General features: G+C 32.5%; 1 protein-coding gene across 1 annotated transcript; it reads right to left on the bottom strand.

Annotated features, from left to right (window-relative positions):
- Nucleotides 1-14,873, bottom strand: LOC134722682 (uncharacterized). Its single transcript, XM_063586301.1, has 5 exons — nucleotides 14,806-14,873; nucleotides 13,716-13,902; nucleotides 12,486-12,559; nucleotides 9,255-9,326; nucleotides 1-140 (listed from the first exon to the last, which is right to left on the bottom strand). Exons 1-5 carry the CDS (start codon nucleotides 14,867-14,869, stop codon nucleotides 1-3), a joined length of 537 nt encoding a protein of 178 aa, XP_063442371.1. The 5' UTR covers nucleotides 14,870-14,873.
- Between the last annotated feature and the right edge of the window lie 4,867 nt (nucleotides 14,874-19,740).

Here is a 19,740-nt window from a genome sequence, read left to right on the forward strand (position 1 = left end):
TCATTTTGGCAAGCCCCATTCCAGGTTCTTGACTTTCTTTCTGTGTCTCGAATTCTGTCTAATGGCCTTGTCGTACAGTTTTAACAAACAGTTAGCATGATATCTGCTCCTGAAATAGTAATCTCCAGCACTGAGTCTGGCTAAAAGAACAACAGTGGTTAGTAGTTCAAGTGACAGTCACATACTCTATTGTCGATTATAATTGTCAATGTTTCATGATGATAGTCAGATACCCCATCACAAAGAAAGAAAAAAAATCCCTGCAATCATTGTTCTTGTTGATTCATCACAACTGTGACTGGTTCTTTTACTGGTATTTCAATCAGTGACTCATCTTAGACTTTTTTCGATCCTGGAAAAATACATTTTGATCTTAAGATATGCTTTGACAGGATTTGCACCTTTTGCCTTGTGATTCTGGAGTGTTTCTCCCATTACATGGCCTTCATCAACATGGAACAACTGTATGATTTAAAACAATGACTGATTACCAGCGCAAATGTCTATGTCTGCTCTTTTTGTATTTGCTTGGCATAGAAAAAAATCATCACGTGTCCTCTCTTGGCGTTATAGAATTCCTTCCAGTCTATTTGTTTATAAGTTTTTTCAGCTCCGTCCGTAATTATGCCTAACATGCTAAACTGCAAATACAAGAATTTACGTATTTCTTTAGATACATTTATTTTGTCAACATATGCATGCCTTATTTGAGCACTTGGTGAATATATTCTTTATGAATAGCAACAGTCATAAATAAATGATAAGCAATACTAGTTGTAAATGTATAAAAAAAACCTTAGTATTAATTCAAATAACAATTAAGGATAGCGAATAACGATGTATAGGAAATTTACGTTTTCAAAATGGCCACCATTGAAGATGGCCATTTATATTACTTCAATAGTCCTCAGTTGATAGTCTTTGTCATTAGAATATACGAAAGGTTATCAAAATTGGTAAAATAATATATTGTTTGTATTTTTTTAAATAATTTTTATTATTTTTTTGGAGACAATTTCAAAATGGCCGCCCAGAGCCGCCATTTTTTTCCTGAATTGGGTCCATAGCTATAAATGTTAGTCATGACCTCAACTAACACTTTGCAAAGTTTGATGCTTTTACCACAATCTGAACAATTGTTTCACAAATCGACTGAACTAATTAGTGACTTTCCGTTTTGAATGTTTCTCTGAGTTAAGTTTTTTAGTGATTTTACTTTTTACTTGTTATGATCTACAAGCTAACTTTTATTTAAGAATACATACAAATGTACTTTATAATGTTACGTCAGTGTGATTTATTAACATACTTTTTTATTTCAGTTAATTTGTACTCTTTTAAAAGTGAATCTATCATCATGTTTTACTATTATTATTGTATATACCATGTTTACTGCACAAGATTATATTATTCACTATCAACATACTACACAATATTTTTGTTATCGGCTTTGTTAAGTTTTATTTGTATGTTGGTTTAGATTTTTTTTTAATTTTATATGTATAGATAGTGTTTTTGATACTGACTGCATCAGCAATAATATCCAGCAAGTCAGCAAAGACAGGCTGATATTTGACCTGATTAAGTCAGTATCTCAAACAAAATGCCATTATTCTTATATTGGCATTTTTTTTCTTCATAGGGTTTGTTGTTTGAGAATATGAAATGAAATTTTGTGTACGAGAGGCGTGTACTTAGGAGATTTACGATAATACCACCATAATGTTGAGCCTACAGTTTAGATGTTGTAAACTTATATTACTGTTACATGTACTTTTGATTTTGAATAATACAGTATTGATCTTTTAATCGACTTTGTGTTTATGTTAACTTGCAAGACTTCGTTAAGACTACAACTTGATCCATCTATATATTTATGTGACCAAGATTTCCTTAATCAAGCTACCAGTAGATTTATAGGGTAACCCTGTTAAAGAGTCTACTTTGCATTTGCTGTACGTGAACGAGTGAAACTTATACCACAATATCGTACTCAAATCTACAATGATTTTGTGAAAACCCCATTTTTTAATTTGTTCTTTCAATGAACAACACGACGGGTGCGACTAGTGGAGTTAGATTGGCTTACTGTTCCTCCCAATAAATAAGAAGATATGGTATGAGTACAAATGAGACAACTCTCCAGCAAATTCATAATGTAAAAATGTAATGTTTGAGGTTTTTTTTACCCTGCCCTCTGAACTCACGTGCTCCGGAAGGGTAAGCAGATCCTGCTCCACATATGGCACCCGGCGCCGTTGTGTTGCTCATGTTATTACCAACCCGGTAAATAGTCTAATTTGGTAGTCACATTCATTAATATAACATTATTGATCCTTTAATAAATACATTCTTAAAAGATATCAAATTAACACGGTAGTAAAAAAAAAATTTAAGGTTGCTTTTATCGGTTCTTATCAATAAGAGGATGATAGTCTCTTACATTGATTTAAATTTTGGAAAAACTAAAACATAACAAAATAATTTGCTTTATATATTCAGTTATAAGAACACAAAATTATATGTCCTGTCGAGACTGTTTACTTATAGTTTAACATTGCACAAGGTCATGCGTTTTTTCATGCTGTTAATGACGTGTTTACACATAATCTGTTCGATGTCTACTGATTGATACTACAGTTTATTTATAAGTTGTAATTTTTCTGAACTTGCTTTCAGTAACTGCATGTGAGAGTCGGTGCATTATTAATTTTTTCCTTGTGCATCGTTTCGATCTTTTAAGTTAACCAACCCAATTGCAATATATTTTAACAGTTTGTTCCTTAACTAGTGATGTGAAATCACTGTTTCAGGTTAGGCGAGGATTGAACGCTTAAATTTTTAACCTAGCCACAAACTTTAATTTCCTGTTCCCATTAGAACACTGTAGTTCAGTAGTTGTCGTCGGTTCATTCCTCACGAGTTTTTTTTTTTTTAGTATTTTTTTATTATTTGGGCCCTTAGTTTTTTTTATTTGAACTGTGTCACATTTATTAATTTCGGGGCATTTCATATATGATTAAACGGTATGTCTTTTTTTCTCATTGATGAAGATCGTAAGGTAACGTATAATTGCATATATCCACTTTTGAACTTTGGTGATTTGGAAAGTTGTCTCATTGCCAATCATACCACATCTCCCAATTTTAGTATAGTTGGTAAAATAATGTGCTTTGAACATTTATGTTCCTAACATCAATTTTTTTCGTCCATACCAGTATCAACATTATAGACCGTACCTGCATTTTACCCATATAATAATGTTAGCCTTTATTTTTGTGACTATGTTAGTAACCAATATGGATCATCGGAATATATTTTAAAGAAGTATTCCAAAACGGATTCGGGTCAAATTTCGTTTTAATACTTCTTGTCTTTTTTGTTATGGGGATGTATAAGTACCTCAGTGTTTTGTTAGAAGTATTTTTGGTTTGTATCGATCTAATGAGTTAAGCCCTTTTCAACAGTTTTTTTAAGTTTGATATTAAGTTTTATTGTTACACCATTGTCCCAGATTATTAAGCCTTTCAACTATTTATACCACGCCCCGCTCTGTATGTTCCTAGCATTAGTTAGGAGCCTTTAATTCACTGTTTGTCGTTTGTTGCTCTATACCACATTTGTTTTTCTTTCAATACTCTGTACAAAAATCAGGTCTCTAGTTTTCTCGTTTAAACTGTTTTACATTTGTCCTTTTGGAGCCTTTAATAGCTGACTATGAGGTATGACGTTTTTTTTTTTATTCTTGTAGACTACGGTGACATATAGAAGTTACATGTCAATTGGTCTCTTGGGAAAATTTGTAACATAACCTCAAAGTGGTGAAAAAACTCATTCAAAGTCATTTGTACTAGGTTAGCTAACGAAAAAACACGTGTGTTTGATATGTTAGTATTTTATTCTATTTCATAATTCGTGCATTAACCTCTAGTTTTCCTTTATCCAGAGTAACCATGTCGACTAGGTTTACCATACCGCTGAGGTCTCTTAAACCTGTAACTTCTGATTGACGTTTGTACTTTGCAGTTTCTTCCATTATCAAATGGCTCAGAATTTGGACAACGCACTTGTTTGTTGTTCCGTTTTTGGCATATAGACGGCAAATTGCAACCAATTGGTCGAGACATATCACGCATCAACGGTTGATCTAAAAGCATTAAAATCACAGCGTTAACTAAGAGATAAAACCGTACTGCAATATGCATGATATGTACAGAATTGAAACATATTTGATTAAGAAAAAATTTAATATTAAAGTAGTTTACAGAGTTTATCGATTAGTTAATTGTTAAAAGTCAAGTTTTGAAAAGGACAAACATGTGTGTGCGTGAATAGCTTGATATTCAAACGGTGTGGTACGAAGAGGGTACACAGATACCTATCTTGCTTTGCATATATTTATATATATATAAAAAAAGCAACTTTATTAACAAAATTGAAAATGTCGCCAAGATCAAGGCAACTTGTTGAGACCATGTCAAATTTGAGACCGGGTTCTTGTCTATCAATGACGGTCGCATGTTCACTTTATACATCTAACTACTAAATGAGAAGACCTCATTTTGTGTGTAGGTTCTTTTCCTTCCACAATAAATTAATCATCATGCCTCTGTGTCCTATAGGTGCCATGCATAGTCGCATTTTTCATCCTCGCTTATGATTATTCAGTTTGGGTTATTTTTTGGAGAACAACGAAAATAAAGGCGTCCGGATATTGTTTCCATCATCGAACGGACTTTAATTTTTAAGTCATAGACAAGACTTCTGTTTAGGACTGTTTATAAGATACTTGTGGACAGGACAATTATTTTCGCGTTTTTCTGTGTACTATGATCATTCATATACTATAAATAAAGTGTATTTGCTTTTTACTATCTATTTCAAGTGTACTATTCACGGCGTTCTGTCGTATATTATATAGAGAGTGTCTATATAATATTATCAGTGACCGCCGTGGATAGTCCAAATAATTATGACGTCTTGAAAGGCTGAATTAATCAAAATTCTGTGACTCCTTCCTACGCATCACAGAAAAAAATAATTAAAATAGCCTTTCTAGACGTCATTATTATTTGGACTACGCCGTGGATAGTAAACTTTGAATTGCCACAATGATGGTAAATAGCAAATATAACACTTTATTTATAGTATATATATGTATGTTCATAGTATACAAAAAACGCGAAAATAATTGAAATTAGCAGAAAAACTAAAAATAACGGGCTTTGAAAAAAAAGGGGACGACTAAAAAAAAATGTCCTATCCCCAAGTACCTATGACTTTTGATATCTTTCCTGAAATTCTCCACTCAAAAAGTCTTTTACAAACATTCATCCTACAACAGTATACATAGTTTCAACCACGCTCTAAATGCCCGCGATTTCGCAGGTGTTTTCTAGTTTTATTTAAGTCTGTATTGCTCTGAGATTTTTTACCTTTGACTTGTGTTTCTCACTTACTAATGTTCAAATCAAATCATATTTTCTTGTATATTTTTATTTTTTTTTCTATTATGTAAGATCCAACAGGCAACATGCGACCTATTGATCCCCCAAAACATTTTTTCAATACATTGTTTTGTTTTAACGTGCAGGCAGCATTATACCGCTTAAGATAAGATTTGATTTCCAAATTCCGACATTGACGCGGTTACGTGTTTATACATCTGTTACAACCTAACGAAGCAAATTTAAACCTGCAACCAGTTCTTTATCGCTTGGTACGAAAACAACGAATTTTGACATAAGTTCGAAAGAGTCTGCTGATATTTCAATATACTATAAATATAGTGTATTTGCTTTTTACTATCTATTTCAAGTGTACTATTCACGGCGTTCTGTCGTATATTATATAGAGTGTCTATATAATATTATCAGTGACCGCTGTGGATAGTCCAAATAATTATGACGTCTTGAAAGGCTGAATTAATTAAAATTCTGTGACGCCTTCCTACGCATCACAGAAAAAAATAATTAAAATAGCCTTTCTAGACGTCATTATTATTTGGACTACGCCGTGGATAGTAAACTTTGAATTGCCACAATGATGGTAAATAGCAAATATAACACTTTATTTATAGTATATATGTATGTTCATAGTATACAAAAAACGCGAAAATAATTGAAATTAGCAGAAAACTAAAAATAACGGGCTTTGAAAAAAAAGGGGAGGAGTAAAAAAAATTGTCCTGTCCCCAAGTACCTATGACTTTTGATATCTTTCCTGAAATTCTCCACTCAAAATATTTTTTACAAAAACTCATCCTACAACAGTATACATAGTTTCAACCACGCTCTAAATGCCCGCGATTTCGCAGGTGTTTTCTAGTTTTATTTAAGTCTGTATTGCTCTGAGATTGTTTTACATTTGACTTGTGTTTCTCACTTACTAATGTTCAAATCAAATCATATTTTCTTGTATATTTTTATTTTTTTTCTATTATGTAAGATCCAACAGGCAACATGCGACCTATTGATCCCCCACAACCTTTTTTCAATACATTGTTTTGTTTTAACGTGCAGGCAGCATTATACCGCTTAAGATAAGATTTGATTTCCAAATTCCGACATTGACGCGGTTACGTGTTTATACATCTGTTACAACCTAACGAAGCAAATTTAAACCTGCAACCAGTTCTTTATCGCTTGGTACGAAAACAACGAATTTTGACATAAGTTCGAAAGAGTCTGCTGATATTTCAATAGAAAAAGAAAGTCGTACGTTTGCCAACTGGAAACGGTTCACTGCGTCGAATCGTACGCTAGTAATTATGTTCTTATGAAAATCCGAAGATAAAAACATTAAAGCAAGTACTTATTATATACAGTCATTGCTAGAAAGGAGTATTTGGAATTGCATGTAGTCTTTTTTTTAATTTATATAAATATAATATACTCACTTCGAGCTGTAAGGGAAAAAAATGTTTCAATGAAAATAGTAAATACATCCATAAACAAAAGTAAAAAATATGACACTGATGCGTATTCCAAAGACGTTAAGCACTAAAAATTGCTCGGAGTCTTGATAAGATTATTTAACCTAGTATATACAAACTGGTATGTGTAGTTTTTCCTTTCATCACAACATATCAACATGAATTTTGACGCGTTTCTTTCTTTTATTCACACACAAATTCTTCATCAGGATTTTTTAAATGTAAAGTACGTTTTAATTGGAAATTTATAGTGACAGATTATGGAGGCTTTAACCGCCTGCTCAAAGTTAAAACAATCCCCACAAACCCGGACGGTGAGGTTAATGACGTTATTGGATGTGTAAAGATATCCAGCAGACTTTCTTCTATCGGTAGTATCCTTAATCTTCATTTCACTGGATTTTATGATGTTAGTACTCATTGAGACGTTCATTATTGAGTTTAAGAAAATCGTCAATATATCCAAATGTGGTATTAAATATCTTTACAAGATGCGTTTTCTTCTTGTCTTTGAAAAGTTTTTGTATGAATTCTGCCGGATATAAGTACAAAAATAGTCGTTCAGTAGACGTGCACAATTAGTACTCATGAGAATACCAACTTTCTGCTAAAATATAACTCCACCAAACTCAACAGATATTTAAGTAGATAAATAAAAATATCCGGCATTAAGTTGGTGTTTTTTTGCGAGGATCAGTGTATTTTTCACAAAATAAGTTAGCTTTGTTTAATGAGACGATGTAGTCAATTTTTGAATTGTAAAGAGTAAAAAATATCCCAGTATTTTGATATTACTGTAAAATTGTAAAGATTGCAATTGAATTTTTTTTTACTACATCTTTAGAATTCGCATCTTATTAACACCGCTGGTTTAACATATCTCATTGAAAATATTTCAAAAGACCATCTTAGCAGTAGAAAGAAAGGTTGAAGCACTTAAGAAAGATTTAAGTCATACATTTTTTATGACTCAGCTATATATCGTTCTTTACAAGGTTTGTTGTGAAGTTGATGTATCCAGTATAAAAATTGCAGATTTTGCATCGTCATTTTTTATGTTGATATCAAAGGGGAGAAAGACGGACTACATTTTATTCTTTCGTGGATGTAGAGGTGTATATGGTATTCCCAGTTGTGCTTTGAATTTCTAATTCTATAGTGAGACATTCCAAATATTTAGTTTTGCTTTTACAACAATATTGTTTAATTAAGTCTTTGTCTGCTGACAATATTTTTAACCGGATTTTTGTGACAAAAATGTCGGTTATTGGTTTGGGGATGCTCGGCGGGCGGGCGGGCGGCCGGGCGGGCGGGCGGTCGGGCAGGCGGGCGGGTGGGCATCAATCAAATGTTGTCCGTGCATTAACTCATGAACCGTTCAACCAAAGCTTTTATAATTTTAATATGTTGTTACTGACAACAAAATGAAGGTCAAGTTCAATAATGGCGATTTTGACTTTTACCGTTCAGGAGTTATGGTTCTTGAAAGATTGAAAAATGGCGTTTCCAGTCGTGTCCGTGCATTTACGCATGAACTGTTCTACCAATGCTTCCCAAATTGTAATATGTTGTAAATGATGACTAAATGGAGGTTAAGTTCAATAATGACGATTTTGACTTTTACCGTTCAGGAGTTATGGTTCTTGAGAGATTGAAAAATGGTGTTTCCAGTCGTGTCCGTGCATTTTCTCATGCACCATTCAACTAAAGCTTTTCAAATTTTAATATGTTGTTACTGATGACAAAATAGAGGTCAAGTTCAATAATGACGATTTTCACTTTTACCGTTCAGGAGTTATGGTTCTTGAAAGATCGTAAAATGGTGTTTCCATTCACGTTATTGCATCTACTCACGAACCATTCAATCTAAGCTTTTCAAATTTTAATATGTTGATACTGATGACAAAATAGAGGCCAAATTTGATATTGACGATTTTCACTTTCACCAATCAACAATAATGGTTCTTGTGATATTGCCAGGACACAAATAAATGCTAATACATCCGATTTGCTGTCGTTGTGACAGCCTCTTTTTTATGTTTCCTCTGCCATTCGCTGTCTATGATTTCTGAAGTGAATGACAGAGATTCGATACAGACAATGGTAAGCACATTTAAATGAATTATAATGTTAACAGTAATTTAAATGGAAACGTTAACTCACATTAGAAGCAGGTTATAGGTTTATCATCACTGTTTGTTGAAAAAACTTTCCATAAATCTTAATAACTGTAAGGGGAGAGATTCTTACATAACTAATCTATAGTTATAGTATATAAGTTTTTAAAAGGAAGTAGTAGAATAAAATCACGAGTTCTTACCTGAAAAATAAACAGGTCCTGAAAATTTTGAAGCATCACACATCTCACAGAAAGGTAACAGAGTCTCGCTTCCTGTAAAATCAAAGTTTCTATTTGCTTTATTAACTGATGGCAGGCGCGTAGCTACGTTTACGTCAAAACGCCCGGCCGTAAACTTGAATTTGAATTTGAATGAATATTTTATAAATCATAATAAAGTAATTTGATTAAAAAGAGTGTAATAGCAGAATCAAATCGGTAATAGGCAAATGGAATTTTGCGTATCAACTTGACGAAATTTACTTTTCAGCCAAATGGTATCATATAATGTATTCATGATATTTGTTCATTTTCTGTCAAGTCTGAATCTACTGTGAGTTCTATACTCAATTCCCTTTTTCAATGAGGCTCTTCAACTTTGTACTTGTTTTGCTTTTTAACTATTTTGATATGAGCGTCACTGATGAGTTTTATGTAGACGAAACGCGCGTCTGGCGTACTTAATTATAATCCTGCTACTTTTGAACTATTGTTTAAATAAATCATTATCATTTTGTGGTTTATAGATTTGTCAGCGGCGATCAGGTTCAGTATGCTGTTAAACTTTTTTTTTATAAATAACAATAACTTTGCAAGACCTTTGTGAAATTTTACGGAAGTTGAACAGGAACTGTTTATGCCAAAAGAGTAAACTGACTGAGAGCCTAATATTAAAGTTAACTTTCCCGTGTTTTACGGACAAAACTAGCATGTTCTAATAATTATAGTCTGGGGTTGACATTTTTTACACAACAATTTCTTTGTCAAATCTTCATAGAGTTATATAACATTTTAGCAGAATTCAAGCATTTTTTATAATTTGTGTCTGAAGCAAAGTTTTGAAAGTAAATTTGTTTATTCATTTCTCAGTATTATACCAACAGACGTCTTTTTATAAAAATTATAAATGCACAAATCTTCATGGATTGAAACTTGGGCCAAAACTAATGATCCAGATCAAGAAAAAATGTCTTAAAGAAACTGTTTGATTTTTAAAATACTGTAATGGACTGCTTTTTTGCGGGGGAAATCTCAGACGAGAACCAGGATTCCACAGAACCCTTTACGATATCTTATATTGCACCTGAACATCTCTGAAGATTAGTTATTATATAATTGCATGTTTGTTTTCGAAATTTGGACATAAAACGGTATTTTTGTTGACTGAGTGCTTTACCCTTCAGATCTTTTTTAAACATTTTAAAAAATTGACTGGTTTTGATATTTTCTCTGAATCCAATCCATTATATTTCAAATTAACAAAATGAATAATTTAACATAACAAGTTAACCATTTATATTCTGAAATATGTTGCTACTGATGAGTTTTTTATGACCGGAATGGTTTTTATCTCGATAACTCGTTAGCTTCCGAGGGCTTCACTCCCTAACTCTAAATCACCACCAGTAATTGTTTGACATGGACTCTCCTATAAGTTCGGGCGTACACGTAAAAATGACCTAGCTACGCCACTGGATGGCTTTATATGTGCTTCGGGTAAAATGGTCTGCTTTTGTATACGTTTTGCTACCCTCTTTCATATAAAATATCTGGGAAAATTGAATAATTTTGTTGTAGCGTGACGTTGCCAAAATACTCGTTAAATATTTTTTGCGTTGAAACACGATATACTTTTTACTCTTTTTACTCTTTGAAACATTCCCCATTTCCATTCTCAATTTTTGATACTATTAATTCACATTGAATGATGGAAAAAGAAACCTATTATATCCTGACTTGGCACATGCCTTCCCTTATGCAGAAAATGGTACAAAAACATTAAAATGGGTTATATTATATGATATTATCTAATAGGTTGATGTATATTACACAAATAAATTTATTTGTTTGCTCTATCTATACAACTTGTCTTGGATAAAAAAAAAATGTAACATAACTTTGTACAGTGCCATAGTAAATCAAATGCTGCCACTAGAAGCATCTTTGTCATCATTGTTTACACATTGCAATTCCGTCAAATGGAACTCAAAATTTTTATATACAAATGGCCACCGACATGGTACAACAGGTTATAAATTGGCATAATGATATACACGGAGTTTGTTCGTATCAAAATATCTTATCATTAAGATTTGTTTATTGAGATCTAAACAAATATTAAAAAAAAGAAATGTTCTTTTGACCGATACTGCCAATAACACATTAAATTTCGTCCGTATCAACTGCTTTTCTGGATTTAACTTCAATAAGAACGCTTAAATAAGACGCATGAGTAATTTTATTATTATTCAAATCTCTTAAATCAATTAAGAAGATGACAATTAAAGTATAACAAAAATAATGAATAAAATGAACTCCAAAAGGAAAGAGACTCGATGCGTCTTCTGCTATGCATGTATCCTCCGCCATGCGATTCCAATCCGTTTAAATATAAGGAAAGGATAAAATCGGTACATGCGCATGTTGGAAGAGAAACCGAGTATTCTTGAATTTAATGATATAATAACATTAACGGTACCAGTTTTACTGTACCACATGCGTTTTTCGACAATGAATATCTCTTCAGTGATATTTGATGCCAAAAAAAAAATGAAAATCCAAATCTTTTACAAACTCTGAAACCAAAAAGGAACAACATTAAAGTCAAACCCGGACAAGCCGGAAAAAAACTTAAAATGCAAGCCGCTAAAAGTGCGAAAAAATGTCGCTTGCCAGTTGAGACACAAACACAATTCTTAAACAGATTCATGTTTGTACTAAATTAGTAGGACTTAGAAAAATATAAATGAAAAGCATAAGCTCTGAGAGTATACTCGACATGAAAGGTATTTGTATAAGTAAAGAAACATATATTCAATAAAATATATGTACATAATTATTACATAGGTTTTAGAAATGTACAATAAGTAGATATAGGAAGATGTGGTGTGAGTGCCAATGAGACAACTCTCCATCCAAATAACAATTTAAAAATTAAACCATTATAGGTTAAAGTACAGCCTTCAACACGGAGCCTTGGCTCACACCGAACAACAAGCTATAAAGGGCCCCAAAATTACTAGTGCAAAACCATTCAAACGGGAAAACCAACGGTCTAATCTATATAAATAATAAGAACTTTTTATCATTATTTTCTCACATTTTTAGTTGTAGCCAATAGTCATCAGCAAAAGTTTACAGTCTTACAATAATTCGATATCGAAATCACAGGTGTTATTTACTATTATGTTTAATGTATGAAATAAACCTTACCCACGCTGAAGTATTCGAACCAGTCGGTAGCAGTTAGGGCAATAAACTTGAAGCAAAAATATAGTCCAAAATCGCTATCAGAAAAAAAAGAAAAAAAAAGTAAAAGTCGTGTTCTACAGCCTCTTCAACATATAAAAACATTTCAAAATGTGTGTGTGTCTGAATATTTGGATCATGCAACACGATACAATTTTTAATAGGTCCATCACAATATTTGATGTTAAAGCATTGGAGCACTATGATATAAGCGTTTAACAGATTGAAACAGATATTAATGTCAGCGCAAAATGATTTTAAAATGTCAGTAGTGTTAAATACAACATTAGGACAAACTGTCAAAATCAGTGGAAGAGCATGACTCATTTGATTGGCAGACACTACCGATCAAATAGTACTCGCAATTTAAAAAAAAGTTCAAACCCAATTGCAACTTTCCAGATTAATGTATATAGTATTGTTATTTGCTTTTGTGCTCCATTCAACGAGGAAAGCTCTTTCCAACTGATATTTACAATTGCATAGCTGTTGCTTCGCTTTCATCTGTTAGGGAGAGAGGTTATGCGCTCACAAAAAGGATTAACCCGCCACATTCTTTATGTGCCTGTTATTCAGTGGTTGTTGCTCATTGTTGCATGTAATATTTGATTTTTGTTTCTTGTTTTAGTAAAATTCAGTTCTCTGGTAGGTTCACATTATATCATATCGATGCCTTGGGTTTTCTGTAAAGGATATAAGCCGATAAAAGTCCATTCAGAATTGACTGTTAGAGATCCGGATCCTGTAGTTCAGTGGTTGCCGTTGGTTCAAGTCTGTAATATTTGTTTTTTGTAAATTGTTTTGTTATAAATGAGGCCGTTAGTTTTTTCAATTGAATAGTTTCATATTTTTCATGTCGAGGCTTTTCATAGCCGATTATACGGTATTGCTTTTTCTCATTGTTGTAACTTTAAATAACACAATATGTTTGTTTGATTCATTTTTTTTTCGAATTTGCCAAATACGGGGAGATAACTCCGATAAAGTAAAGTTCAGTTTCCTATAATTTCTTACATCCACTTCATTTGAACTTTGGTGGGTAGTTTTCTCATTGACAATCATACCACATGTCCTTATTTTTACATAGTAAAGTAAAGACTAGACCACACGAACTTAATTAAAATTCCTTAATGAAGTCGGGTGCTCCGGAAGTGACCTTTTGCTTCTAGGTTTTTACTTTTCATACAATCTTACCTGATTATAAAGAAAGGCCCCTGTCTCATAATACATTCAGATATTGATGTCTGATCTCCTATTGGCCGTGATAAGTTGGTATATGTACCAAAGGATGGATTATTGAGAATCCATATAGTAGACTGCTTTCCCAGGAGTGGTATGTTTTCTCTAAATTCGCACGGAAATAAGCATCGTGAAGGCTTGGCTATGAAAATAAAAACTTAATATGAGTTAACCGGAATATCAGGAAGTGATCATAACACAACAACTTACCAATTTCAATACAACTTATAAACAGAAAAAACGAAAGACTAACAACAGTTTTAATCCTTTTCATGTTTATTATTACTTGAGGTGGCTCGGGTGTCTCTTCCTCCATCTTGGATTTTGAAGAAGGAGATAACAATTGCTCTAGGTCTTTAATAAAATGTGCAAATTTTGAGAGTAGTATGTAATTTAATTGTAATAAGACTTCTAATGTAAACATAGAAAATGATGTGTTTTATCATATTTTACGGCTGTATTTTCTAAATATCACAATATGTTTGTTTGATTCATTTTTTTTTCAAATTTGCCAAATACGGGGAGATAACTCAGATAAAGTAATTTTACAATAGAAAATGTTGTGAATTTACCTATTTTAATATGTAGCAAGAAAACAAGTCTGCTGACCCCATATTTTTATTTTTCTAATCTGAAGGCATGTTATAATAGGAATCTTCTCACATTTTATCTAAATATTCTTCGGTGTAGTTTTCATTTTATCACACTTAATTGGATTTTCTATGTTATTGAAGGTATGCTATAATTGGTTTATATTCATAAGTACGGAAAGATTATGTTAAATATACTTCAAAGCAATACTTACTAAATGGAAAGGGTTTTGGTCATTGTTTAAGGTCGTTTGATGATCTATAGATGCTTACATCTATGTCCCATTGGTCTTTAGTAGACAATTGTCTCTTGTGAATATATGTCTCATCGGCAATCATACCACATCTTCTTTTTTTTTTATAGTTGTGTCATTATCAATCGAGTTTCATCTTTTAATTTTTTTATTACTTTCATACATTACATGTATGATTAGAAATTTCCATACAGTACCTACCTTGATAATAAGAATGAACAACACAAACTGTTAACAGGACAAACAAAAGAATTTGGAAACCCATTGCAACTAATTGGCTGAAATAAATCAGAGTGGTATGTTGTAGTGTAGTGAGCAAAATATTGTGAACCCATTTAAAACTGGTCGAGACGCTTCTCCGACATATTTCTAGGGTGCACATACAACCCGCACTTAAGATCAGTTATGAAACGTTGCAGACGAAACACATAGTATTAGTTCACTACTTATAACAATAAAAAAAAAGAGTTAGATTAGACCGAGGGACATTCCATACCCATAAGTAAAATTTTGACACATTCAATTTATTTAGAAAATTGGTAAACTTATAATGTTGGTATTCTTTCAGAAATAAAATAATTGAAAACTACTACTGCTATCTGAACTATAAACGAATTATCGTAATCAACATTTTCAGAGGAATAATGTATAAATTCTTGAACAATTTACAACTGATGAAAGACCTTATAGTTGTAAGATGTATTCATAAATTTATCAAAATACATTTAGGTTTGTCCTCATTACAAAGGGACACGTCTGAGGAAAAACATGAGTGAAAAATAAAAAATATGAGCAAAGAACTGTTTAAATAAGTCACATGGCATTATGATTATTTTTAACCACATCGAAATGTAACCTTGCCTTAAACGATACCTGCTTTCCTCCTTGCAATCAGCTATTCTAATGGTATTAAAAAAATAATGTTTTGTATTCTAATGAGTTTAAAACGCACTTTAAACATTAGGAGCTTGTCACACAAGCTGGTACAATTCTAGAAATAGCCTACACGGAATTATTGACTACGTTGTTTGTTTTGATCGTTGTTTGAAGGGATATTGATCTCATTGTTAACTCTTATTTGAGTAATTTTTTTTGGTCATTGTTGAAGGTCAGTGTAAAAAAATACATATATAGTGAAACATAGATTTTTATTTCTATTGAAAAGTAAATCGAAAGGTTTATGTTTTTGACTGTTCTTTGCAGGAACTTTCTTGTTTCATCAACCAAATTTTGAATAATAAAACAATGGACATGTGGTATCCCTCCATGACACAAAATCAGTACATGCACAGCAAATAAACACACAAAAAGCAAAGCGTTTGCTTAATCATATCTTGAAAATATGACTATTATTAAAGTGTCAAAGTGGCAATTTCGTAAGTTTTTATTTTGACTATTCAAGGAACCTGCATGTCATTATGTTTACTTTCAAACCCATCAAAATTGTATCTTACCTTGAGACTACAAACTAGCCCTGCTTTTCTCCTTGCAATCAACTATTATAATTGTATTAAAATTAATAATGTTTTGTTAAATTCTTGAGTACAAATAGTACTTTCACTTCCTCGAACTTGTCACCCAAGCTGGTACCATTATTGTTACAAGACATTTTTAAAGTGCTTTACTTAATAATGCAATTACTCTGAGCGCTTAACATGTTAAAAGATTTACACTATTTCATACAAACACTAAACTACAAAGAAGAAAAACACACGCTTAAAAACATGATGATGATGAAAGTTTGCAATGACCTTGACTAGCTATTCAGCCCTTGCACGGTCGGTACTGCCATTACTTACAAACATACAACATAAAATCAACTATAAAAAGTTAAAACTCTAAAAACTCCACCAGATTGGTTAAAAATGAATAAAAAAAATAATCAATGAATTCGTAAAAAAAATCAATAATTGCTAACAGAACTAAATATTATAAATGGACTTTGAGTATTCATAAACTTATCTTTTAAAATTGCGGATGGCTACAACTATTTTGTATTTAGAAAATAAAAGACATCGGCTCATAATAAAAAGTTATATAAAAATGTACAGAAACACAACAATCAAACTAAAATGTACAAATATATTATTACAGCAAATCAACACCAGTCAAATGCAATCAATCACAGTTCCAAGTCTATACCATAAGCGATCCACAAATGCAACTTTAAATAAATACGTCTTTAGCCCTTTCTTAAATATCTCCAGTGATTATTCTTTTCGAGGCTATTCCATATAGTCCCGGCCGCCACATCGAACCTCCGTTCACCATACATTTTGGTCCGTGCATTTTTTTGTTTGTATCTCAATTAAAGCAGTATTTTCAGATCGCAACGATTGTGCCGTTTTGTAAAAATATGAGTTCGCCAAAATAGGAAGGAGCAAGTCCATGCAAGGCTTAACAAGCTTCAGTTATATGCGCTCAGAGATTTCATCCAAGTTATCTAATGGTTTGATGACTTGGTAAGTTTGCGTATCATCTGCATAGCAGTGGTATGACATTCCATGCTTCTTACAAATGTCCCTTACCGGGTACTTAAAAATGGAATAAAGTCTTGGTCCCATTCCGGAACCCTGTGGAACATCATATTTCAGACCCATATTGACGGAGTGGAAAGACCCAATTGGGACACATTGCCACCTATAAGTCAAATATGAACGAAGCCAAGACAAAGCTGTTCCAGATAAACCAAAAGTATACTGTAGACGATCAAATAGAATGTCTTGATCGATCACGTCGAACGCTGTTGTTAGATCCAACATCAGCAATATTACACACGAGTTGTTGTCTAGTGCGTATATAATTTCATGATGAACACGGATCAGTGCTGTTTCAAGTGAATGTCCGGTGCGATATGCTGACTGCATGTCGTCATATAAAGAGTTCAAAATGATATGAGATCTAAATCTCGTGGCAACAACTTTCTCGACAACTTTGAACACAATTGTACAGTTTGACACCATTCTAGAAAAAGCCAACAAGGACGTGACAACCTAATAATAATCGTTGTTGGACGGGATCTCCTTTTGAACTCTTATTTGAGTTAGATTTTACTATAACATATTACGTCAGTGTTCATTAAATATTGCACATCAGGGATTTATATTTCTAATGAGAACTAAATTGAAGGGATTACATGTATTGAGGGGGATAGGACCTTTATCGGGACTCCGGGATCGGGTGTTTTTAAGCTCGGAATTTCGGGATTGACCCTTTCGTTATCCGGGAATTCATTTTTCGAATTTCGGGATGTCGGGATTTTAATTTTTTAAATTCGGGACCTCGATATTTTGTGTTTTTATAATGTGGTAGAGTGTTTAGCATTAATTTTTCTTTTCTTTTAGAATAATTAATATTAATTAGTAGTTTTATTATATGTTTATTAAGAGTTCATAAATTCTTCTATTCTCTTATATCTTCTTAGTACAGTTCTACTTTATTTTTCTGGTTCATTAGTCAGTCAGTCATGTGTCATATTATCTTGTCTACTATTGGTCACAGTCATTGAGTTCAGAGTTTTTTTGCCACTCTTTTTGATACACCTTTAGAGAAAGCTTTACATATAGCAGCCATATTTAAAATAGTTATACAGTTTAATATTCTGGACACTTATTCCATATTATTCAGGTCAGTTACTAATATTTCTAAGTCTTTAATATTTGCACAGTATTCTTTTAGTTTGAATCTGAGAGAAAATGTATTTTGAATAAGTCAGAATGATTGTGCATGAATGATAGATATTTTATTTTAAAGAAGTATTTTCATGAACTCAGAGAAATAATATATCATAGATATATTAATGATACATGTTATTTTATTATTATAGAAGGTCCAAAGCAATGTCTACTGAACATTTTACTTATTGTTTATAAATGCTATGCTGATATAGTTAGTTCATTAGACTTATGTAGGTTATATTTGTATTTTTAACAGGACCAGAATATCTTCATATTCTATTGATCTGATGATGTTTCCAAATTAGGAGATAGACCTTTGTACCATATACATGGTAAGATCAGTGTTACATTTATTTTTAGTTTACTGTATTGTCTGTGATTGTCTATTTAATTTTAGTTCAGTATATGTATTGTTTGTGTCTTGTGAATAGTAGTTACCTGTATGTCAATTATTACATGTAAACATTATAGTAAGAAATTAAAGTTCATTCATAAATCTATGAATGAGTAGCGTAATATAATTGGACATAATGTAGCACTTAACCCTGACTTGGTTGATAATTGAGTTTGATTGAATTCATATATTTATCCTATATACACTTAAATAGTATTGGTTGTATTCTTACAGAAAAGAGCTAGTTTATCGTATTTTATACATGTACTTTCAATTTTATGATTTAGAGTTATATCCCTTTGTACACTGTATTGTCTATGTATTTACGTTTTGTTATTTGTGTACTTTCAAGGTTAATTTATTTTTGTCGTATGAATAAAACATCTTAAACTTGACGAATCCTTTTATTCTGTCCAAGAACCCTATTACATTTGGCGCCCACATTTGCCATACCATCCGATGGGCAACGGCATGACTGAGAGATTTAACAGAACATTACTGTCAATGCTTGAAACTTTACAGCCAAAAGATAAGATCTACTGGAAAGAGTACGTAGCTCCGTTAGTGCATGCGTACAACTGCACTCGACACGAAGCAACCGGACAGTCACCTTACTTTCTGACGTTTGGCCGACAACCAACGCTTCCAATCGATTTAGCATTTGGACTTGTAAAGGACAAAGATAGAAAACCACAAACTAAGTACATCCAAGAACTGAAGAACAGACTAGTAGATGCATACAAGCTTGCTTCAGAATCAGCAAAGAAGGCACATGAGAAACAGAAAGAACATTACGATTTGAAAGTTAGAGGGGCAGTCGTAGGAAAAGGTGATAAAGTATTAGTGAAAAAAGTTGCGTTTGATGGTAAACATAAGCTGAGCGATAAATGGGAGAACGATATTTACCTAGTACTAGAACAACCGAACAAAGATATACCCGTCTACGTTGTACAGAAAGATAGTGGCGAGGGGCGTAAGCGAACATTACATAGGAATCGTTTATTGCCTGTGGGATATATTTCAAGTCAACCACCAACGACAGAACCATTACCTAGACCAGTTCCT

Source organism: Mytilus trossulus, chromosome 6 (assembly GCF_036588685.1).
Source record: "Mytilus trossulus isolate FHL-02 chromosome 6, PNRI_Mtr1.1.1.hap1, whole genome shotgun sequence".
Taxonomy (NCBI): Eukaryota; Metazoa; Mollusca; class Bivalvia; order Mytilida; family Mytilidae; genus Mytilus; species Mytilus trossulus.

What these genes read in the sequence shown, in the direction of transcription:
- LOC134722682 (XM_063586301.1), bottom strand. Translation starts at nt 14,869, where the DNA reads ATGGGTTTCCAAATTCTTTTGTTTGTCCTGTTAACAGTTTGTGTTGTT. An exon ending in GTTCGAATACTTCAGCGTGG is followed by an intron (nt 9,327 to 12,485) that starts GTAAGGTTTATT and finishes TTGATTTTACAG; the next exon opens with GAAGCGAGACTCTGTTACCT. An exon ending in AGGACCTGTTTATTTTTCAG is followed by an intron (nt 141 to 9,254) that starts GTAAGAACTCGT and finishes TTGTTCTTTTAG; the next exon opens with CCAGACTCAGTGCTGGAGAT.